At 33.1% G+C, this 25,572-nt stretch overlaps 1 protein-coding gene across 1 annotated transcript in view; it reads left to right on the top strand.

Moving 5' to 3' along the window:
* Positions 1-25,572, top strand: part of LOC124366431 (splicing factor 3B subunit 1) — a 45,222-nt gene that overhangs the window by 6,199 nt on the left and 13,451 nt on the right. Inside the window, 15 exon segments of the mRNA XM_046822980.1 lie at positions 627-713; positions 2,200-2,326; positions 10,399-10,478; positions 11,598-11,777; positions 12,671-12,776; positions 12,779-12,886; positions 13,816-14,064; positions 14,629-14,769; positions 16,300-16,481; positions 17,258-17,545; positions 18,760-19,030; positions 20,390-20,622; positions 21,238-21,384; positions 23,756-23,881; positions 24,791-25,012. Of these exon segments, the coding sequence (XP_046678936.1) occupies positions 627-713; positions 2,200-2,326; positions 10,399-10,478; positions 11,598-11,777; positions 12,671-12,776; positions 12,779-12,886; positions 13,816-14,064; positions 14,629-14,769; positions 16,300-16,481; positions 17,258-17,545; positions 18,760-19,030; positions 20,390-20,622; positions 21,238-21,384; positions 23,756-23,881; positions 24,791-25,012 (2,547 nt within the window).

Below are 25,572 nucleotides of genomic sequence, written 5' to 3'. Positions count from 1 at the left end.
ATGTGAGTTGGAGGTGCAATAGCCTCATACATTCCGCTGTCTCCAAGAGACATAATCTATAATATCGGATATAACTGTATTTGGCGTTTCGGTCAAAGCCTGCCATTCTGATATATCCATCCATCCATCTACGACGTAGGAAGGACTAAGTGTAAAACACAACAAAATTATTTCTACCCGTAAGAAACAAATTTTATAATTAGTTATCAAGTGTTCTTGTACAATAGATTTAATTTCTTACGAAGTCTTAATTTATTTGAGAGAGACAGTAGTAATATGATCAGAGATTGAACTTTATATCTTAAATCCTGTTGGTGATCATATAATAGCACTTTATTAGTACTGTCGACACACTAATGTAGTGTACCTACCAACTTTCCCCACTTAGCCAGTTCCATTTGATAAGACCCTTGCACAGGTCATTGACCCATGAAAAGTGCAAAATGAGGTTAAAAAGAGTCTTGATTTTTTTTAAGAAAAAAGGAAAATATATTGAAATTCTTTATTATTTCTGTTATGGCCAAACCACGAATGTTATTAGTGACTAAATTCTAATTTAATTAACTGTATAAGGTAATTAAATACTGCTAAAAGCTTGTAACTAACATTATTCTTTTTTGATTTAGGATGATGAGTACGATGTTCCTTCGTTTCCCCAGAACAAGCGGGCTGGTTTTACTGCCCCACTTGCATTACTTAATGATATTGCACAGGTAAGCCTTGGTCTATACATTGGTTAATGTTACTCACATTGTATATGTCAGTTTATTCAGGCTGTACAATGTTAATTATCCTCAGGTTTGTAATTTTTTACATTTTTTTCTAAATATATGACCATGAATAAATGATGAGTTAATTGCACTTGTTGTGTACCATGTAATCTATAAATATCTAGGGTAAGCTATGTCCTAAAAGTATCTCTTTATTTCTACCATCAAATACCTGTGTAACTCTCCAGTGAGACATGGCCATCAATAAGAAAATACAGGTTGGTGTCTGGCCAGCAAGTTTGAGAATACTCTGACTAACATCATATTGTATCTCTAAAATATCTGACAACTTAATAGATTACATACATTTGTAACATAACGATGGCAAATGTCCGAAATTCTGTTATCCTTTCAAACCTTCCATCTTCCAGATGTGCTTTAAAGTTTTCACAAATCTGAAAATATATTGGCTAATTGTAAATACAGTTGAGTTTTAATAATTAAAACTGGCATTTGCGAAAAATCTGTGAGCATCTTTAACAACATTTTATTAAAACTATTTGAAAATTGTATGTTAACTATTTCAAAAATTGCTGTACATGCATTTAAATATTTAGTGTATGTTAAATATACATGTTTAAAAGTTTGTGTTGATCATATGTTTATCATGAATGCCATTGAGGAGAGAAATATGGTTACTGAAATTTTATTGGATTTCAACAAAGCTTTTGACTGGTTGGGACATAAACTGTTCCTCGGTAAACTTGAATCTTGATGCATGGTACATTTCTTAAAGAAATTGTAAGACTATTGTCCAATCAGAAAATGCTTAAAATCAGGAATTGAGATGCACAAAGAAGTCGTATAATGGCAAATAGGACATAAACTAATAGTGGACAAAGGAAGGAAGTAGGCAAAATGGCAAAAAAATGGAGAGAGTAGCAAAATTAATCTCAAATGCAGTTAGTAGATAAATTCCCCCAACTCAAATTTCCTCTAACCTGTTTCCATGAAATTTAAACACTGCTATCCCCCCTCCCCTTGTTATATCTACCTTTCCTTATTTGTTATCCCCTGAACCTAGAAACTCTGAATACCCTCATTACCATCGATGAGGACTATTTAGGATATAACATAAATTTTTCATATCTGAACCATGTGGTTCAACAGTGCCAATTGCTAAAAAGAGGTTTTTTTAGATTGTTTTATGTAATTTGACTAAGGTAAATATTATCCAGACATTTAAACCAACCAAATCTCTTTTCAGCAACTGAATGCTTTGTTTTATTAAAAGAAATTAAATAGTATTTTGTTTAGGAAGTGATAGGTCTTTAGTGCATAGATCTTCTTCAGCGTCAACAAATGAAGGACTTTTCTCTCATTTTGCAGCCATGTAACTACTAGTTCATTATCTTTCTAAAGTTTATCTGCTATGATATGTAGAAATGTGATATGATTTTAGCTAATTATCCTTACTGCAATTTTTCAGAGCGAGTCGGATTATGACCCTTTTGCGGACAGGCGGCAGAAAACTGCTGCCGAAAAGGAGGACGAGTACAGACAGAAACGCCGCCGCATGATTATATCACCCGAGCGAATTGATCCATTCGCCGAAGGTTAGAAATCAATTTATAAATTGATTCTATGAAATTGGTTTTAAAATTTATATCTTCACCAAACCACTGACATTGTTCAAAATCGTACATTAATAACTGCCCTATGTCACTAACTGTCAAATTGTTAATTTTGATTTAATTATTAGTCGAAGAATTTTTTTATTGATAAATGTTTTATATATTTTATTAACTAATTTAGATTGTTAGACTAAAAAAATATGATACTGTCAGACAATTTCAGTTACTTCCCAGACCTTTTCTTTTATTTAAAATATTTAAGTACGTAATACTGTGTAAAGATCGAGAAAATTTGTAACATCACATAAAGTGAACATCACGTTATTTTATGAACAACTACCTCTACGAAATGAACATTTGCCAGTGTCAGTGGTTTATGGTTTCTACAATATTGAAAGTGCACTATATTATTTCATGCTGGGTGTAGAGTGAATGAGTGAGTGGCTGTGATAGTACAGAATATTTTCACTAATATGAGTTTTGTTTATTTCCTACTTCGTCAAGTCGAGCACAGCCCACTGCTGGTCTGCCTGGTGCTTCGCCCACTTCGTCTTGATCTCGGCTGGTCTTAAGTTGTCACTTAATCATTAATTTAGTTTACTTAATCCTACTATAAGTGTAGTTATTTGGTTACTTATATTTTAATCAATACAGGTACATAAAAACAAACAAGTTTGAAAAACGAGATCCAATTTTTTTTAATAATAAGAGATAACGGGGTACCTATAGGATGAGATTTGTTTTTAAATTTTTTAAAATTGTGTAACAATAAAAAAATACTTATGTCATTCCTGGATATAGTCAGGGGACTGTAACTAATAAAACATTATCAGTGAAGCTAAAAAATGAATGGGGACAATTAAAACAATTAAGGTTTGAATCAAACATAATTTACTATTTTGAAATTTGCAGAACTAATAATTAATTGGCCTAAATCGACACGTTAAATATAAATATCTAAATTATACCTAGGTTAGAAACCATCATTGTCGTAAAATTAGTAATCGTACAGATTTTATATATCAACGTTTAATATAAAAGAAAATTTAAATAGAAAATTCAAGCATGAAATATGTAATTATATTTAAAGAAATAAAAGAGATGGTTGGTTAATCAAAACAACTAAGCATTGCCATTAAAAAAACATTAGTCTAAACGTGTTTAGAAAAATAATTACAAAATTGTTAATGTTTCATTGATAAGATAAAGAAACGGGACACATTTCAAGTTTTCTTTAAGTTCATAAATGGTTTTGCATAATGAGGAACAGTTTTATGAGTGATTTTTAGATATATATATTTGTTATAGTAATAACGGTTTTGCAAACTGATAAGTGAACTTTCACATCTTGACAACAAAACTTTAACTTTTGGCTCTTGTCTTTTTGCTGGTTTCTTTCCCAGTTTCGGAGCACGGATTTATAAATAATGTCAACATTAGGAGTGTGTGCTGTAACAGTACAAATCAGATTTTCTGTCCCAAATATGTAGGCATTACTATAATGTTCAGTCTTAAGTTAAGATAAGTGATAAGGAATTGAGAGAACTCAATTGAACATAGTTAAGCTGTATATTTAATAAACCATGAACAATGGTATTTTTGCAATACTTCTCAAATCAGGTGACAGAATAGAAACTAACATCAAATTCTTCCGGTTCACTCAGCGTCGTAACATTACTTATAGTTATCTTCTTGAGATATTTCGGCCCCGCTGCTATCTTCAATCAACAGATGTGAAGCCGAAACTGCCAATAATAAACATTTGTCTGTATAGGCAAGTCGAAGGGGCGGAGCTTTCTCGTGATTGGCTTTAGCTTATCCAACCACAGACTAGTTATGATCAGTATGGCTTCTTTATTACCGCTTGCCAACTTTTAGAAAATTTCGCTCTGTCGTCATTTAAATTATTATTGTTCTTGATTATTTCTAACGTTTCTCTTATTATTCTAGGATAACAGTGAAAAATTTTCACAGGCACTTTTCGTTTTTTCAAATTCAATTGATCTTAAAACTGTGTCTGCTATGGCAGATTTGTCCATATCTTGATGTTTCCTGTGTATAATGTGTTCATTCACTCGTGTGGATACGTGGGAAATGTTTTGTCTCCTCTGATGTAGACTGAACCACTGCTACGTGGGATTTTGTAGACTCCCACCTTACACTATGGAATCTGGTTCTTCACTGCTCAAAACAGGTCTTTAACTTTAGGTCCGGCTTGAATACGGTTTTGACACTGTGACTAAGGAAGTTAGGCTTGTTTTGGACTTTCTCCATTTTGACTTTGATCTAAACATGGCAGATTTTGACATTTGCTTTCGGTTTCGATTAATACTTGGTAACTGAAGACTCTTCTCCAAAGGAAGGACGAAATATTCCAAGAAGATAATTGTGTAAGCAATGTTTTCACGCGGTGGATGCTACAAAACTTTCATCGTGTTTATGACGCTGGCCAAAAATAGAACTAAAAGAACAGAAATTTAGCAACAGTAAACCTTATGTGTAGTGTTTGCAAATTTATGGCTTTATCGTCCTTTTTATACGTCTGTAATAATTTTGATAATCGCAACAGGTCCAATCCAAATTAGTTATGGTTAACGACTTTACTCTGCTTTGACCGACATTTCTACACAGGATAACTTACATGTGCCTCAACATTGAATTAGATACTTTTTCACTGAAATAAAGTACTAGTGATCACCCACGGACCTCAACTGTCTCGACGGTTGCGATGAGGTTCGAGTGACTATTATGATGTGTTTAGTTGAGATGGTAGGCGTAATGTAGTGCAAGTACGATAAGGGTAGAGATGTCTTGAGTCTAATACTCATGTTCATTTACAGAAGGATACCATGCTCTGTATGTGTGAAGAGTCTGCTCAACCTGTGGTAACCAAGCTTGTCTAGGTGCGGCTGAGGTCCCTCTTAGTGTACTGTAGTGTAGATTACTGGTAGACTTAGAGTGAACTTTGTGATAGTGTTCCTTACTTTGTTTCCTGTGCAGTCGCAGAAGTGCTTTTGTTTCCGATGTGTTTCGCTGAGAATATTTTGAGATACAGAGCTGAAATGTCCACACAAAATTATTATTAGATTGCCAGAATCGTGGTAGGAATAAAAAAAACCAATGTTTTTCTGTTTTACAATTGTAACAATATTTTCACTCGATTATCAAAAGAGTACAAAACATTGTTTTAATTTGTTCAAACCAAAAAAGAAATTGGTAGCTAAATTTTCAGTCAGTTATAAAAAAATGGGTAAGGAAATAGTTTTTCTGGTTAAGAACCAGCTGTATTTGCACCCATATTGATTTTAGCTTCATAAGAACAGTATTAAACATAAAACACTTAACAACCTTATTGTGTTAGAATGCAATGTATTTCATTATTTAAATATTCAGCAAGTAAACATTTTGCAAGAAAAATTAAAAATGTTTGGATGTGTATTTATCACATCTTAAAAAATGTTCATAGTTATATATGTTTTGCAATTGTTGTTATGTAATAAAACAAAGGGCTCTATAAAATTCAGGTAATTTTAGATCAAATTCATGTGCACATATATTATTAGCTAGTTTTTACAAATAATAAAAAAACTACTATGTATCTCTAACAAGACCTTTTTACACCAGCAGTTTTAAACTAGTTTCAAGTTCAAATAAGAGTAGAATTTCTACTTTAAAGAATTTACAAATCAATTTTCAGCAGAATCTTTTTACTGGGAGTTGCAAATTTTTTTTGTTTTTTGAACCTTCACATTTCATGCCTTCTGTAATTTGATTATAATCATCATGTGTTCCCAGCAATAAAAAACTATTGGTTAAGATTAAATCTTGTAAATCAAATATAAAACATAAATGTACTTTGTCCAGACCATGCAGTCCAAGTCATAAAAAAATCCTCAGGTTTTATTAAAATTTGTTTACTTTCCAAATTTAAATTGTTCGCAGGCTTAAATTTAGGAATTTAGCATTGGAAGAAAAAATACAAATTTAGAACTCTTCCACAATAAAATTTGGTTTCCCAATTTCTTAGTCATATTAGGGCGTCATAATGTTTAAATAGACATTTTAGCTCTGTAAATTCAATAATTGTAAACTAATTTGTAATTTGTAAAACCATTCATACAAAAATATTTGTATGGAAGTTTTTAATTTTCACGTAGGGAATACAGTCATGAAGTTTTTAATTACAATCTATAACTTACTTTACTCACAGAAATAAGATTACTCTCCACTTTTAATTAGTTCTAATTGTCGAGATCCAATGCTGCAGCATTACTCTACAGATATGTTTTATAGCTTCGCCTAAGTTATTAATAGACCTGTTTAATAAAATGTTCGAAGTTTATACTCTGATTTCGAGCAAAGCACATAAATAAATTAAAACAGAAGTTGATTTATATTCTTTATTTATAAAGATGGCAGCATATTTATTTTTCTTAAGTTACAATAGGCATAAAAGAATCTTTGTAGCTAAAGCTCTACATAGTGTTAGTAACTTTTGGTTCTTAATTAAGCTAAGAATCTATGTCATATAGTCACTGATATTTCATGTTTCTTAACGGATTGTGAAGCACATAGTACAGTAAATATTGGTACAGTATAGAAATAATTTTACATTATTATAAGAGGTGTGTGAGTAGTAACATTGTTTGATATCAAGTTGGATATGTATAGTAATGTATCCTCGAATGGAATATCATATTGTTTTTGGAGGTTACGTTTTAAAATAATTGTACATTTAAATGATGAATAATTAAATATTTCAACCAGTTAAATCTGAAACGTAAAATTGACTTCGAATCATCTTTAAATCATATATGTTGCAATATCCAGAATGAATAAACTTCTGTAACACAACAATCAGAAGATAATGTTTCCATTAATACATGTGATAATGTTTTTAACCTTGGAAATAAAAACAAAATAATATTAAAATAGAGCTAAAAAAATACATAGAATAATATTATTACAATTAGTAGACTAACAATGTTTAGTTCAAAGTTTCTTGTTAGGAATTAATAATTGTAAAAAATTATATAATTTTTATCGCAAAACAATTGAAGCAATAGATAATAAATCTATTTGTTTTTAAATAAAATTTGTGTACGTTCACACACTCCTTATTAATACATTATTTTGCAATGTTTAAAAAATATTTATGTAGCTTAATAATACTTTATGATTGTAATTGACGTTTATTTTTTTGTGTGTATTTAACAAACTTTTCCTCTATATACATTTGTGATTATCGTAAATACTTTACATTTTATTTAATTCTTTTATTACTTTTAACGGATTATTGTCAAATTTATATAATTTTTCAGAACCATGCCTACTTAGTAAAATATTTTAGGTTATTTTTTTTTGGATGGGCTCGGTTCAGTGAAGATGTAATTGGATAACAAACAGCCCACAACTCATAAAATGTTTGTACGTAATTATATAGGTTCCTGTAGAATAAGTTAACCTATGGAAGATGCACACCTGCCACAGGAGGACGTGTTTAGCGTAAGACTAGTGTAAGGTTTGGGACTCAGCCGCACGTGTGTGAAAGTACGAATGAATGGTTTAAGAACATTATTAATGAACCCCAGCTTATTTCAGGTGTCAGTAGAGCGGTGCTGCGGCCACAGCGAGACGAGAGCGTTCGCCTGCACGTACGTATCTAGCTGATATCCAACTGGCAGTGCTTTTATCATAGGTGCTAGGGTGGTGGGAACCAAAAATTAAGATCGTCTTAGTTTAACCCTTTTAATATACGTGTCTCATCTACAAATGTCAATAAAATGTATAGGGAGAGCCAACGTCTTGTTTTCTGGATGTTCACAAAATTACTCAATTGATTTTGGGTTCAGAAAATTTTTTGTATGCTAAATTCACACAAAAATTGTTTAATTTCATTTTGTACAAAAAAAACAAAACCAAAGTTTTAACCCTTTCCACGCAATAGACGGATATATCAGAATGGCACGCTTTGGCCGAAACACCAAATACAGTTATATCCGATATTATAGATTATTTCTCTTGGAGAGTTTATTACTTCACAAAAGGTCTTCGAAAGCCCTGGTGCATGCTTTATGCTTTTCGCGGTTGCCAGGGAAGTTCACTCTGCGGCAGGGGGATGGGAGCACACTTTGTCTAACTCGACCACCTGCTCGTCAGTTCTGCGTCTCCTACAGAGCCATAACCAAACATATCGGTGGCGTGTATTACTGCTCTCTCGGTTGTCACGAGCGCGTGTCTACTACGTATCTCGTTATTATTCTTTATTGTGTGGTAGTGTTGTGGTTAGTTTGAAATATTTATCTTGTTTTATAGTCAAATGTTTTCAAACTTTTTAGTTAAACTACATTTTACTATGAAATTGAAATTTATTTGAAATGATAAGTTTTGTAAATAGATCTTTTATATTTTTATCAATAAATATGCTAATTTAAATTAAAATGCCCTGTTTTATACATTGTTGCTTTTACCTTTTATAATTTCATTATAATAAAAACTAGCATTAAACTTCAAGAAACAACATTTTTTACTTGTCTCGGCATTATTGGGAAGTTAATTAATTAATTTGTATGTGGCGTGCGAAGGGTTAAAACGTGTTATTTTCTTAAATTTAATGTTTACAGAGAATAATGTCCTTAAGTCATCAAACACAGAATAATGTTGTGTGATTAACATGTTTGGAAAGTATCATTCTATTGAGACAACATGTATGTTACATTTGAATTAAAATGTCATCATAACCAAAACCATCTTATCAGAAATTGAGAGTATGTCACCATTTTGTCAACTTAGTAATTTTTTGTTGTTTAGAATTTAATGTAATCTCCTGTGCGATTAGTTAAAAGTAATTGATTTTATTAATATACGTTTTAAGTTTTGAGATAAATGATTTTTATTTATACAAAGTGTAAATAGGACAAGTTTTTCTGGTTTTCATAATTATGTAACTAATGAAAAATCTTTCTAGTATCTTACAAAAATTAATCTAAAGATTTAAATTTTTTTAATAGATTTTAAAATTTGTTGAATTATGTACAATAAGTGTCTGAATTAAAGTGTTATTTATCGAGTAAAGATGTTTATTAATATTTTATAAAAACATTGGGAGTAGTTTTTTTTTTATAATAAATTGTACAAGTATATGGTAAATAGGCCAGATTTTTGCTTGAAAACGATAATTCATGAACAATGTGTAAAACATTAATTATTATACATACAACCAAGAATTCCTTATTATCACCTTTTTATGAGGACACAATTTATTTATTATGTCACAATAATTTTAGTACCGTTTGTATTTTCTTCTACACAAATGTCCACAAAGGCACACATTTAAACAATGTATTTAATTAAGAAACAATAAACTGCACTTTGTATTATACATAAGTATTAGAGAAATTTTCAGTATGATAAAAGCATTGCCACGCCAAGTTTTCAGACAATTAAATCTTTTTATTTTACACATAACAGTAAATTAATATAAATAGTTATTAACAAATGAAGCTATTATCAGTTTATGGTTAGCTCATCAATGTTATTTGCCATTAACCATATCCAGTCATGGTATTTTGTTTCTGTAGTGTAAACATTCTTATTAGAATTGTAAACATTTTTAGTTCAAGTGAATGTTTCATGTTTTATGTGTTAGCCATATAAAGTTACTGTATTTTTGTGCCGTGTATCAGTCAGGTTTGTGTCAGTCTTCATTTGCTTACATGGCACTATGTAGTCGTCAACTTTATTTCAAATACTACAAAATATTTAAAACAAAGGGAAATAAAGTAAAAAGTAATACTTTTATATAATCTTAACCTCAATAATTTTGAGTAGTTGTAAATTAATGATAAAAATATGTCCAATGCCATAGCCAGTGAATTTTAATTCTGTAGAGGTTATTAAAGAAATTATCGTTGGATTGTCTGAAAACTTGTAATTTAATGATTTAAAATTAGATTGATGAGAACAGGTACTACACTAGTGATATGATAACAAGATTTCTGTGCAGTTTAGTGTTGGATCTGTGTGTAATATACGGATTGATGTGTTGATTCTAGGAGCTAAAACTCCCGATGTCGGGTCCAGGACATACACGGAGATTATGCGAGAGCAGCTGCTCCGAGGAGAGGAGAGTGAGGTCAGTGTTCTTGTATGTTTTCGGGGTTTTTTTTGTTTCGTTTTCAAATTCTTCAGTTGGGGCTTCCGCTGCAATTTTAATACCTCAACAGAAATAGAGCATAGCTAGTTTACAATAGTATGTGTTCTTTAAATATATATTTTAATTAATAAATTAAACCTTGGTTTATTTAGTGTTTATTATAGGATAATAGCTTAACTCATGGTGACGATTATAACCTTTGCCCAGGTGGTATCGTCGTGAGTGCGAGGATTATATAAACACTTTTTGCATCGCTAATTCTTTTTGAATATTGTTGTCCGTATCTAATGTTTTATGCAGTGTCGTAATCACAACATTTTAAAGTTTTTTTTATTCTCTATGGAATTTGATAGAATATTTTGTTAATTGATATATCAATGTTTTAAAGTAGTTATTTTTGTTGAAGATAGAGCTTGTATTGGCTGTTCTTAATTTATTCACTACATCGAGAACACCAAACAAATACTAATAACTTTTTTTATTTTTGTGAGGCCTTTCGATAGCAAGGCTATCTTCATCAGACACATCACAAAAGTAAATACAAAAATTACATTTGTTTTTAATAATAGTTAGACATATGTGATTTTAATATTTATTTGTCACAAAGATTACAAAAATAACTTGAAAAATTTATATAGTGTAATTTCAGTAATGATTTTATTATATTTTAAACACTACGCCACACAGGACAAATTAATAATAAAATCACATATATCTTTACTATTATTAAAAACAAATTTACGTTTTGTATTTATTTAGTAAATTTAGCAAATAAATTTGTTGCTTTTGGTTGTTAAATTTGTACAGTACTTGAGTCTGCTGTGTTATTGTGTTCTATATAAAAATTGGAATGAATAAATGAATAAAAATTTAGTTCGGATAAATCAGAAGTGTGACGTATAACACAGTGTATTGTAATAACATTTTTGGCTGTTAAAAAATTATTTTTCACACATGTACATTTAACCCAAATAGATTTATCCTTTCACTAAGGTTAACAATTAGGTTAAGTAGACTGAACCGTGCAAAGCCTTTTAAAACCAAACTACAAGTAAAATTGAATGTGCAAACTCGTCACACATATTGTTTTATGCGCAGTTGAGGAAGAAGTTGATCGAGAAGGCCAAGGAGGGAACGCTGAAGCCGGTTACCAACGGAGAGGCCAAGCCTGCGCCTAAGAAGCGAGGACGTTGGGATCAGACTGCGGACGGAGACTCCACTCCTGCCAAGAAGACCAAGGCAGGACTACCAACCGACTCTCCTTGGGACAAAGAGGATGTGAGTGTGTTATAAATCTGTACTGTTTTAAACAAACATTGAGAATATAAATGTATAACCATTCACACCTTACAAGTAAATGGAAAACTAATAGTCGTACAAAACTTACTGCAACAGTGAAAAATTGTAATTTAACTTATTTTAAGTTCTTTGCTCTGAGCTAAACGCAACATTTTAATTGCATAAACATACCCATTTACATTAACATTAACATATTTACGTTATTTTTTATAGTTAAATATCTCTCAGTGTTAACGTCTTCCTTTTTTTGACTTTGCCAGGACACTATTGGCAAGGATATCATTTTAAGTTTGGCATTTATTCTCTTCTGGAGATGTAGTGTATTTTTCCAATCCTATCATTCCTCTGATTTTCTTGCTATTAATGTGGCAAATTTCATAGGACAAATAAACAAAAACAAGTGCATCTATGCATGGAAGGACATGAACTCTTTCAGAGCATGTGACACCTCACACCTATCGGACTTTCATGTAATGATAGTGACAGTATCTAACAAAAAACCTCTTCAGAATTATGTTGCTGAGCTTTTTCTTTATTATATTTCTGCAATCAATTTTTTCTGTATTTATTATTTTGTTTTCTGCCTGTTTTTCTTCTTTATGAACTGCCAGCGAACAGCATTCAAACACCCCAAAGAAGTAATGTATGACTTTGTAGCACCTCAGAAATAAAAAGTTCCTCTCATGTATGTTCATGCGGTTTTTTAAGTAATAAACAGTAAATGCAAAACTCAATTTTAAAAGTTTGTTAAAGGTTTTTCCCCAATTTTTTACTAGTGAATGTGTTAATGGGTGGTGTTACATGCACCAGTGACTCTACTGATAGTAGACTTTGTGCTCTTCCTCTCGATAACACAAAACTTCTCTTGGTAGGCAACACCCGCAACGACACGCTGGGACGAGACCCCTGGCCACGGCAAGGGAGGTGAGACCCCTGGTGCTACTCCAGGGGCCAGCACACGGATGTGGGACGCCACCCCGGTCATGCCACCCCTGGCCACGCCACCCCCGGCCGCGAGACACCCTCGCACGACAAGATCACCTCCAGCAGACGCAACCGCTGGGATGAGACACCCAAGACCGAGCGAGGTATGGTGAACTTCTAAGTGTAATTGTATCATCTTAAGTCTTTCAAATACAATTTAATCTCTGTCAAGTCAGAAAAAATGCATTATACACAACTATTAATTATGATAACTAAGTATTTTACATAGTACTAAATATTAATAAAACAATGCTTTCCAATAAGTTTATTTTTGGACGAGGCCTTTCGAAACCAAAGGTTTCATCATCAGGCAACTCCACAAATATATATTTACATTATTTTTATTACAATTAATATTAAAATACCATATGGTGTAAATATGCAAATAGAAAAATTTTGGAAATATTTCAGCCAGTAAATTGAGAAGAAGTCTGAAATTTTTAACAGGGCCTTCTTCATTGTCTATGAATTTTTCTTTATTTCTGTTTATGTGTAGTGTTTCCCAAGCATTTAAGTTCATTGGTTTTGTTACTTATTCTATTAATTTTAGGTTTTTAGTGATGTTTTTTGTCCTGATTCAATGCAGTGCTTGGCTACAACAGATTTTTCAACTCTTCCATATTTTGAGTGTGACAAATGCTCTTTAAATAATTTTTTTATTTTTGAAAGCCCTCGCCCAAAAATTAAACCATATTGGAAAGTATTGTTTTATTAACATTTAGTATGGCTTAAAATTGTTTTCCCAATTGCTCCAAGAGTCTTCAAATAAGTAGTGTATGGATAAAATATACTATATTTTCCAATAAAAATTAGAGATTAGCTATGTAATTTACCTTCTTCCAGATTTGGGTAATTTAATTACTGACAAATAAACAATAAATGTAGAAATTTCATCTGTTTTTTATTTTGATTACATAAAAATCTCTTACATTAAAGTTGCGTAAAAATGTATGGATTGTACTAACGTTATTTTCAAGATGAATAACTGTTAGATTTAATGAAACGCAGTGTAATATATTGGTTGTGTGTGCAGAGACACCTGGACAGAGTGGGTGGGCTGAAACTCCTCGCACAGAGCGGAGCGGAGGTGGAGATCTGATACAGGAAACCCCCACTCCGGGAGCCAGCAAGCGGCGGTCGCGCTGGGACGAGACCCCCTCCAGCCAGATGACTCCTGGGGCTGCAACTCCTGTTACTCCTCACCCCTCCACCCCCCTGCTCACCCCAAGCGGTGTGACCCCCACCGGCCAGAAGGCTATGGCTATGGCCACTCCCACACCAGGTTTGTGTTTGTCAAGATCTATTTTTTGCATATTGTGATGTTCAAGAGCTCAACGCTGGTGTTATATGTTATTTAAACTGCAGAACTTTTCAATAGCATGCCATTTGGAGCTGTGGTTTTAAAGTCATCCTGGCATTTGTGTGTTTTTTTACTACATTTTAGTAACAATCTGTGTGTTTGTCCACTTTTGGTTTCTATTCAATATAGACACTAAATAAAATAATAATTTTATCATTAACTGAGTTTTTCCATAACTTTTTTTGATGGCTTTTTGATTGAAAATTTGATTTCAATAAAGTGTTTCCTTGAAGCATATATAAACAATATATATATATAGCTGAAAAAATTATGTCATAATTTGGAATTGAAAAATTCTCATCCTTCTGTTTTTGTTCGTATTTAAAAGCCGCATTCAGTTGTCGAAGTAAATTCTGTAAAAAGAACGAAAAAGTAACGTACAATGTATATGTACAATAAAGCTGGTATGTTTGAAATAAATTGATAAATTTGTCTACTTATAATGATTGCTTCAATTATTTGTTCTAATTGGTTTGTATGCACCAGGTCATCTGATGACTATGACGCCAGAACAGCTGCAGGCTTACCGTTGGGAGAGAGAGATCGACGAGAGGAACCGCCCTCTCACAGACGATGAACTGGACTCCATGTTCCCGCCAGGCTACAAGGTCCTCACCCCACCTGCAGGTCTGTCTCTTGTCGTCTTGATTGAAAGTTAAAGACAAATACCATAGAACTTTTGTATTTCACCTTTTGGCTACATCATGGTGTCTGGAATATCAACTTTGAAACATGGTATCTACTATGAAGCTGTTGCATTTTAAATAGATATTTTGTCTTATCTTTGTGACTGTTGAAAATTTAAACTTGTAATTGAATAGCAGAAGGAGATGTTTGACAAAATACTTAATTTTGAAAGTAATATTAACACATTTACTACTGTAAACCATAGCAGACTAATAAACACTGCCTCTATTGCCTAAATGTTTTGGCAGGCAAAATAAAAATGTAAGGATAGATTCTTGATGTAAAATACTTCAGTTAGAATCACTATCTCACAGTTGTCTGATGAGCACACTGCAATATAATTAGTCTTTTTGAATAATCATCAAAGATTACAGGTATATTACTGATAATTTCTCTTTTAAACCTAAAAAGAGATGAACAGTTTTACAGTTGAGATCCGTTTAAACGGAATAGGCCTGTGCTGAATGATCTATTTATGAGAATAGTGTAATTCACTTTTATAACTTATAAAACATATATTTTTTTATTCAATAAAATAAATACAGTGAAACCTCAATGTAATATTTCTTTGTCACTAATATGTAGACACCAATGCTATAAGTAAGACATTTTACAAGGAACCTCATCGTCTACTTCGTCTTTAGCTGGATCGCACTTTTCAATATTTCTGGTCTGTTATAATATAATTACAGTGTTTAGTTTGAATGATGGATTTGAATTTTAAGCTGGACTGAATGAGATAAAATATGTTGAACTTACCTTTGCAATATTAAACTTAAATCTTTGTCCATTTTTCAGCTAGAAAAGTAAAATAGTATGTCTTAATGTTTTTAAAACTAATATAAATTCATTTTTAATAAATAACAAACATTACTAAAAGGGCGAAGAAAAATTGCACCAATTTACCTTTATTGTGTGTGCAAGAATTTTATTTTTGCCTTACGTTTTACAATTAATCTTTTAAACAAATCCAAAGTGTAAAGTTTTCCCTGTAACATACAACTTGCATTATTTTTATGTTTCACTCAATAAAATTAAAACATTTTTGTGCAACTCACAAAAAAACGCATCTCAAGTTTCCCACGCCTGGAACATTGTCCCACTTTTACACATTGTGTATTTCAGAATATTTTTCATGTCTGTAATTTTTTTTTTTTGAAACCACTGCAATCTGATTGCTGAGCAAAGCATTCTTAGAGTGTTCTTTACTGCTGGGAGATCGTTATAGAAAGAGAAGGACATATCAGCGTCAAAGGAGCAATCAGATCACTTCTAGTAGTCGCTGTAGAGTTCAAGTCGTTGGTGCATACTCATTGCTCAGTTTTGTTACAAGTTCAGTGTGCCTGAGAGTATTAGAGGTCTGGGAGTGTATTATTATACACCTTCCAACAATTATAGCGTAACTTGTATACTTTGGGTACTTGTCAACGCTGTAAAGCATTTATTAACAGTAATTTTATCTTGTTTCAGGATACATTCCGATTCGAACTCCTGCCAGAAAGCTGACTGCCACCCCAACCCCCATCGTCGGTACTCCCACAGGATTCTTCATGCAGACAGAGGACAAGTCAGCCAAATACGTGGATAATCAGCCGAAAGGAAATCTCCCCTTCTTGAAACCAGAAGATGCCCAGTATTTTGATAAACTATTGGTGAGTTATGTTGTTGTTAGACTGCTCGTAATTTCTTTATTAAACACATTCGCTGCTGAAAAAATTTGACTGGGAGAATTTTGTAAATGCGGGAAATTATTTTTTTAACTTACCCAAAATGAAGTCAGAGCAGTCAAAAAGGTGTTCCAGGTAACTCCACAGCCAGATTTGGTGACGTCATAACTGTGACAGCAATTGTTGTCAGCCGCACCTGGTGCTGGTCCCCGCTTAGTCAGTACAGTACCACAGGACACTGGGTCTATTACTCCTGAATGGCTTTGTCAATTGCAGTAACAGTTAGGGAAAAAAATTGAAAACGGTCCATAAACGTAAAATTGTAAAAATAGAACTTGATTGGAATCGTCCTGTTCACTCATAAGGTCTTCCGCTAGTTCATTGTCGTCTTCTATATTGCCTAAATACAATAAAAAAAAACACACACACAGTCACCTTACAATATACACTACATACAATAAACAATACAGCACAGCCAGCGAACAATAATTGTGAACCACAAACGGATTGCGAATAAATAACATATGAAACATGCACAATGTTCCACGTCAAGGCTCACACTGAGGCAATGGCATCCGATGTCTGCTACTGTTGTCATCCGCATTGCGCGCCAGTATTGCATGACAACAATTGTCATCACCCGCAGCGAATGTGTTAAGAAAGTGATTGTCAGGAATGTTTTCTTGTGTAATTTGAATCAGTTCTTGATTTCATAACTCACCAAAATCTAGAGTGTAATGGAAGCCTTGTCTGTCCTGCAGGTGGATGTGGACGAGGAATCACTCAGCCCCGAGGAGCAGAAGGAACGGAAGATAATGAAGCTCCTGTTGAAGATCAAGAATGGCACGCCGCCAATGCGGAAAGCTGCCCTGCGACAGATCACTGACAAAGCGAGAGAGTTTGGAGCAGGACCTCTGTTCAACCAGATCCTCCCACTGCTCATGTCCCCCACCCTGGAGGATCAGGATCAGGAGAGACACTTGTTAGTCAAGGTCATCGACAGAATCCTCTACAAACTGGACGATTTGGTTCGACCCTACGTTCACAAGGTTGGTACATTACAGTTAGTGTTTGCAGTTTTAAACCACTCAAAAAGACATATCACACCATTAAAAAAAGAAATCCCTGAATTTCCTTTATGACTTTGAGATGGCTTTTGTATTAGATTGTGAGATCTTTGTTTTTTAATCAAGACAACCAGTATTCCCAATTTTATCACAAGGTTTAAAAATAATTTGAGCCAAAAATATGTATCTATACTAGTACACCAAACAGTTTTGAATATGTGGGTTTAAATATGTACAAGGTTTTACCAGATAATGTTAAGAAATTGCCATACAATAAATTCAAGTCCATTGTTGAAAGCTTCCTTGTAAAAACAGTTTATATGAGGTTTGTGGGTATTTTGATGTAGTTAAATCTAATTTTAATTGGAAAATATTCTAGGCTTAGTGATATTTGACCATTGCTGTGCTGTGCAGCATTCAACAATAAAATCTTGAATCTGAATACTGAATACCGCCAAGGAATACTTGGATATTGTTCTCAAACTCCAAAAAAGGAGTGTTAAAGACCTTTTTAAAGAGCTCAAGATTTTTACAATATATGGATTTTTATATACGAGTATATGAAAGTATAAATTATGTAAAACATAACTATCCTTTCATGTCTTTCATGTTACGTGAACGATAAGTACAGTATAAGATGTGGTATTGCACTGGACTGCAGTTTTAGGAGAAAAATACCAATTACATGGGAAAAATGTCTTAACTTAAATTCCATTAACAATAACTGCAGAGCAAAATAATGCAATATTTACAAAAAAAATGAAGTCAACCTTAATTTCTTTATCTCTATATTCCTTTGATGAGTTTTATAATTCTGGGTTAGTTGAGTTTTTATACAACAGTAATATATCAATTTGTGTTTATGTATTTATTTAAATTATTGTTGCTAACTTATTATCAAGTACTGAAATCTATTATTATTATTGTTATTGTTTAGGTCCCATAGTTTAACGATAAGTAATATTATTTATAATATTGTTAACTATTTCTGTATTTTAAAAAAAATTAATCCGTGTTATGGCTAAAGCTGCAATTATTGGGGCATTTGTAATTAGATTGACTATAGGTTTAGAGTACCGGTATTCTATCACACTATAACCTCTTAGTTTATAAGTATATTAGTTAAGTAATTTTTGACGCTATTCGATGTATATTCCATGAATAAGGAGATTTTCAATTCAATTGCTTGGTGACAGATTCTGGTGGTGATCGAGCCGCTGCTGATTGATGAGGACTACTACGCCCGTGTGGAGGGCAGAGAGATCATCTCCAACTTGGCTAAGGCAGCAGGTCTCGCCACCATGATCTCCACCATGAGACCCGACATTGACAACATCGATGAGTACGTGAGGAACACCACAGCCCGAGCCTTTGCTGTCGTGGCTAGTGCCCTCGGCATCCCCTCGCTCTTGCCCTTCCTGAAGGCCGTCTGCCGCAGCAAGAAGTCCTGGCAAGCCAGACACACAGGTACATGCTGCACTGTATTATCTTAAAATGTGTTTGTTAATTATAAGATGACCGTGGTATTATTTTTCACTTTAAAGCTTAAAACTAAGTAAAAAAAATTAACCCTTTACACACCGCTAATAAATCCATTGATTTCCCTATAACGCCAAGACATATATAAAATATATTTTTCTTTAAGTTCAAAGCTATTTTTTTATTATAAATATGCTATAAGAGGTAAATGCAAAAATATTAAACATGGAATTTTTGTTTAAATATATTTATTGATAAAACTTTAAAAATAACATTTTACTAAATTTTGAATTTAATCTAAGTTCAAATTCTTGGTATAAACTAATAAGACTGATAAATTATATAAACTATTAGTTATTAGAGCATTTCCTTATCTAAGGTTTCACAGATAAGATCTATCATCTTATCTGGGTAGACAAGGGATATATTTGGTTATGGCTCTTTAGGACACAGAAAATAGATGAGCAGACTACACTAGACAAAGAGCACCCCTCCTCTCCTTGCCAGGGGTGAATGTCTGAATGGAGTGAATTTCATCTATAAATACTTCCTTATCAACTTGACAAGTACATGCACCTGCCATTTCGAAGGACTTTTGTGGACTAAAAAACTCTCCAAGACACACAATGTGTGGATATATATACTCGTGTTTGGCATTTTGGTCAAAGACTACCATTCTGTTACATCCGTCTCAATTTTCATCTTTTGCATCAATTTACCGCTGTTTCCAAGGAACGTAAAGAGTTATATATCCTTAGTATTGCCTGTTGTTTGGCTTACGTAATTGGTGTCATCACCATGTTTAAACTTTCCAGTTCACTGTCCTTAGAACGTGTTGACTCAATAAAAAACAAGATGTTTCAATTTCGTAGAGAGGTAATTATGACCAACTGAAACGGGAAAAACTAATAATGCACATTGCCATAAAAGTGAAAGGAGCGGAACTGTTTCGGTACTGGCTGAAGCTCAACCAATCAGCAATCAGTATGACCTCTTCATCACAACTTTCAACGTTTTGGTAATCTAATGCTGTCTTCTTTGTTGAAGTTACTCTCTTTCTTGATGATTACTTCAAAGACTTCTAAAAATTTGACACAATTTCATTGTGTACGCCTGGAGTCTGTGTGGTGTGCTTCAGTCTAAATTGGAGGAACATTTTAATAATAACACGTGTCATGAACACATTACATATCATTAGAACATGTGTGTTTTCTTTTTTGTGTGTATATATTGTTATTGTTAATTGAATGTCAATTTAGAAATCAATAAATAGTTGTTAACTCTCATTGTACAATTGTTAAGTTGTTTTTCTGTACCATTTTTAATGTACCATGTAATGTTGCACAGGTATAAAGATCGTGCAGCAGATTGCAATCCTGATGGGATGTGCTATACTCCCCCACTTGAAGAGTCTGGTGGAGATTATTGAGCACGGTCTGGTCGACGAGCAGCAGAAGGTGCGGACCATCACCGCCTTGGCCATCGCAGCTCTCGCTGAGGCTGCCACGCCGTACGGTATCGAGAGTTTTGACTCCGTACTCAAACCGCTCTGGAAGGGTATCAGAACACACAGAGGAAAGGTACAGTTTTGTCATTTCTTAGGTTTTAAAATATTTATCCGCTTAGTGCTATGCAATGGTATGTCGTTTATATTTCTGCTGAAAAGTGCAGTTCAAAGAATAAAATGTAGCCCACCATCTGATTCCACCAAAATGTTTCGCACAAGTAGGCTATATATTTATTACATTCTTTTACGCTGTTCATTGTTTAAACACAATAAAATTCTAATGTTTTAAGCCTGCAGGGAGTGGCACGCTTCCATTAGAACTGTGCAATTACTAATGACAGCCTCTTAGATTCTTATTGTCTTCTATGACTTAAACTACTGTTTTAAGGATTTGCAACCTGACAAAGTGCAAATATACAAATTTTTGAAAATTAAGTCGGAAGCTATAGGCTACTACCATTCTTTTTTTTGTAATCATTCAATTACTTACTTTTGTTAACACATCTGTCTTTAGTTAATGCTGTAGACTTATCACCATGTATGAAAAAAGTTCATCTATCTAAAGCATTAAAAGTCTGAAAATAAGTAAATAACTCAGGTATTTTATCAGATAATCGCCTTCATTTTTTAGAACTACAACCTTTTTGCCATTGCTTTTTTTAAAACTTGACCTGTCTGTGTGATGTAGGGTCTGGCTGCATTCTTGAAAGCCATTGGTTACTTGATCCCGCTCATGGACGCTGAGTATGCAAACTACTATACAAGAGAAGTGATGTTGATTCTGATCCGAGAGTTCCAGTCTCCCGATGAAGAAATGAAAAAGATTGTATTGAAGGTATGTATTTGTTAATTGTTAGATACTTTTATCATAACGTGTCTGCCGTTTTAACCCTTTCATACCAATTTGAATTATATTTTGGCTAAAAGTGCCAAGGCGTGTTTTACCTGAAATGCAAAGTTTCGCAATAATTAACAACATTAATTTTGTACTAGATTCTTAACCTTTGATGAGCCACCAACGTCTATGGATGTCATGGCTGAATATGTTATAACAGCCACAAACGTCAATGTCCATTAATTGTTTAATTTTATTTTAATGGAGTTAAAATTTGTAAATGTGACAATACAAGTTGATGTCAAAATAAGGCTTGCTGGGATACTGGTGCCGTATCGAGGTCAAAGAAACTAAAGCGTAGAGAAAATGGTGCGCGGTCTATTGTTTGTGTGTCACTGTCAGAGCCGCAGACGTCCCCTCACGCATACTCACTGCTTAGTCGGTCGGTCAGTGCCGCGCCATCCCTTGTGCTGCCTGCTGTGCTACGACGTAGTCGTCTCGTTATATTGTAGTGTAATTTATTTTGTGGAAACTTATGATACGACATCAACCTGTAAATATATCAGAGCCTTGTAAATATAACTGCAAACCTTGTGCGGGAAATCCCTCTCTACATCCGGACACGTGCTTCGAAGAGTACCATACTAAAGTTGTTTATGGTTAAAGACAAAACTTGTAATTTAATTTATATATAAACTGTGAGGGAAAAAACTGCAGTTTATACAAACTTTTCATAAAAAAAAAACAAAAATTTTTCATTTTAGGCAAATTTGTTTCAATTTTTTAATTTTGTATTTAAGTTAAATAAGTATTAAATAATTATATAAATATTTTGTTTTTTGTGTGTTTAATCCTTATTCAATGACAAACTTAAAATACATATTAGCTTTAGAGATATCGATACTTTTATTTTTAAACTTGGTAAAATTGGGCAAATAATTTTTGGCCTGCAAAGGGTTAATTGCTTCTTGCAATTAGATGCAACGCAATAAATGTACTTTAAAACAACGTTTGAAGAATTTGGATAAATAAGTCAAAGAAAAAGTTTTATAAGCTACACATTTTTTAATATGATTCCCATATGAGTAAGAAAATTATTTTCCCACCATCTTCATATTGAATAACGTCTCCAATTATGTTGTAATATCAAACTAAAATGACCTTATTAGGTTATTTTCCAACACATGTGTAAAATTTTAACATCTTCCTTTGAAATATTGATGCAACATAAGGGTACAGACTTATGTGCTGCCAATAACACGTTCCAAATGCAAAGTAATTTTCTTGATATCATACACAATGCAAATTATAATGAAAGTATTTTTCCTGTATGATATAGTTCGAGTTGTTTCATGTAATTTCAAAACATTAGTGTGGTCAGAGGTGTTATCAAAAGTGGTCTGATATTTTAGACTCTGGCATGAAAAGGATTAAACAATAATTGCTTTGATTTTTTGTTAGTGTAATAGACATTGTGTCCAGGACTAGTAGAGAACATTATTTGGATCGTAGACAACCTGTCTTGAGAGTCAGTATTGAGAATGTAACGTGTAATTTGATCTCTGTTAGTCAGAACAGTTATCAAAGTTTGATGGGCGGATTGTTTGTGAACAGTAGTTTATTATTATGATATTAACCCTTCGCATGCCATTAATAAATCCAATTTTTACTATAGCTAAATTATAAAAGGTAAAAGCAAAAAAAGAAACAGGACATTTTACTTAAAATTAACGGTTTTTTATTGTAAAAATAAAAAAGAACTATTTACAAAACTGTTTATTTCAAATAATATAATTGTAAAACAAGATAAATATTTCAAACTAATTAGGCTACAACACAACCACACAATGAAGAATATTAATGAGATACGTAGTAGACGCACATGATCGTGACAACCGAGAGAGCAGTAATACATGCAGTGGATATGTTTGGTTATGGCTCTGTAGGAGACGCAGAACTGACAAGCAGGTAGTCAGAGATAGACAAAGGGCACCCCCATCCCCCTGCCACTGAGTGAAGGTCGTTTATAAATACTTCCTTGGCAACCGCTATAATCACACAAAGGCCTTCTGAGAACTAAAAAACTCCAAGAGACATAATCTATAATATCGGATATAACTGTATTTGGCGTTTTAGTCAGTCTGCCATTCTAATATATCCGTCTACGGCGTGGGAAGGGTTAAGAATTGGTGTTGGGTTCTCACGGGGGTGGAGAAACATCACTGTCACTATGATTGCATGAGGTGGAGATTCTCGAATTGAAACAACGAATCAAAATTTTGAAATTGTAACAATTATGATGAAAACGTTTCATTAAGTGCAGTGCTTATTTATTTTTGTATGTTTATTTATAACTATTTTGTTTTTGCAGGTAGTAAAGCAGTGTTGTGGCACTGATGGTGTGGAGTCTCAGTACATCAAAGATGAGATTTTACCTCATTTCTTTAAACACTTTTGGAATCACAGAATGGCTCTGGACAGAAGGAATTATAGACAGGTACACATTTGATTGTATTCCTCATACAAATTTTCTTCAAACAACATAATCATGTAAATATTTATTATTGTATATAATAATTAATTTAGTAGTTTTTTCTATCCCAATTTCCACTTGCTGGTCATCAGTCGACTTTTATTTTAGTAAATATTTTAGGTGATTTTTCGTTATTGTTATAATTTTTTCCTTGCTTTGGTCAAGTCAAATTCCCGCTTGACAGTGTCCTCAGATTGGATTGCACTAGGGATTGTTTTCCGGTTGTTGTTTGCACGTGATGCAGACGAATCCGAGCCACAGACCAAGAAGGTCTGGACTGTTGGCTGTTGCAGGATTTTTCCGTATTTTATTTTGTGGCTTTAATTTACTTGAAATGTACAGGTATTGAGCCTCAGCTGAAACTTATTATTAAGTAGTTGTTTTTGTTTTGCAATTACCAGAAGTGTTGCATCCTAATTTAATTTTGTTTGTATAATTTGCTTTGAATTTTTCACGAATTATTTCCTTAATTTATTACCTCAAACATATAATAATTTAAAAATAAATATAAAAAATTTGTGATTGTAGGGAGTCAAATACTATTCAAACTTGAATTTAGGTTAGGAAAAAAAATTTACTAAAACATTTTAAAATATCCCAAGGATTGTACTAATTAATTTCTTAAAAGAGTCTAAAAACCACATGGAAATTCTTTCATTTATGGGGGTTTTTCACTACAATTTCACAAAAAAAAAAAAAACAAGACAAACAAAAATACAACATACCTAGGTATTATTGGGTTGATGAGATTGATTCTTAATGGTAACGTTTTCAGATTTCTGAAAGATAGTATTACTCAATTTAAACTTCTCTAAAACATTAAAATGTTGTGGCTCTTGCACATTGCAACTGAAATGTATTCTCTGCCGTCAGCTTGTGGACACCACCGTGGAGATAGCCAACAAGGTAGGAGCGTCGGAGATCATCAACCGCGTGGTGGATGACCTCAAGGACGAGAACGAGCAGTACCGTAAGATGGTGATGGAGAGCATTGAGAAGACCATGGCCAACCTTGGTGCCGCAGACATAGACTCTCGACTTGAGGAACAGCTTATCGACGGCATCCTGTACGCCTTCCAGGAGCAGACAATAGAGGTGAGTCTGCAGTTAAATGCATCCGCATGAGGTTTTATGGATAAGACAAATCATCTTTATCATGATGAGACATACATTAGGTGAGTAGCAATGTGCCGTAGGCTACTATTTCAGTAGCCACATTCAGCAAATAGTTGTGGTTTCATATCCATAGGCTGTTTCATTTAACTTTTCTCTCAATAAATAGTGATCAATTTAACCTAAATTAAAGTGAATTGTAACTTGATGGTACCTTATATGTAGTAGTTCGTAGCAATATAAATATTTGTTGCTGTCCTATTGTCTATAACCTAGATCATTTTGACTAAGTCATTTGTCATGCTTTGAATTATTGCAACTTTGTGCTGAATAGGACATTGATAATAATAGGAAGAAGAACTCATAACTGTTGCGTAGGTTATGTTTTCTGTGTTAGACAACAGAATCAATCACATTGTAGGCTACTATATTAATACATTACATGAAATGTTTTGAAACCTGCTTTTATAAACTGGAGTATATTATTTTTTGTGTCTAATGCATTTCTTATGAATTATTAATTTTCATGTGTGTAAGAAAGA

Source organism: Homalodisca vitripennis, chromosome 7 (genome assembly GCF_021130785.1).
Source record: "Homalodisca vitripennis isolate AUS2020 chromosome 7, UT_GWSS_2.1, whole genome shotgun sequence".
Taxonomy (NCBI): domain Eukaryota; kingdom Metazoa; phylum Arthropoda; class Insecta; order Hemiptera; family Cicadellidae; genus Homalodisca; species Homalodisca vitripennis.
The sequence above is the reverse complement of the archived record's forward strand: the minus strand, read 5'-3'. Positions and strand labels throughout refer to the sequence as shown.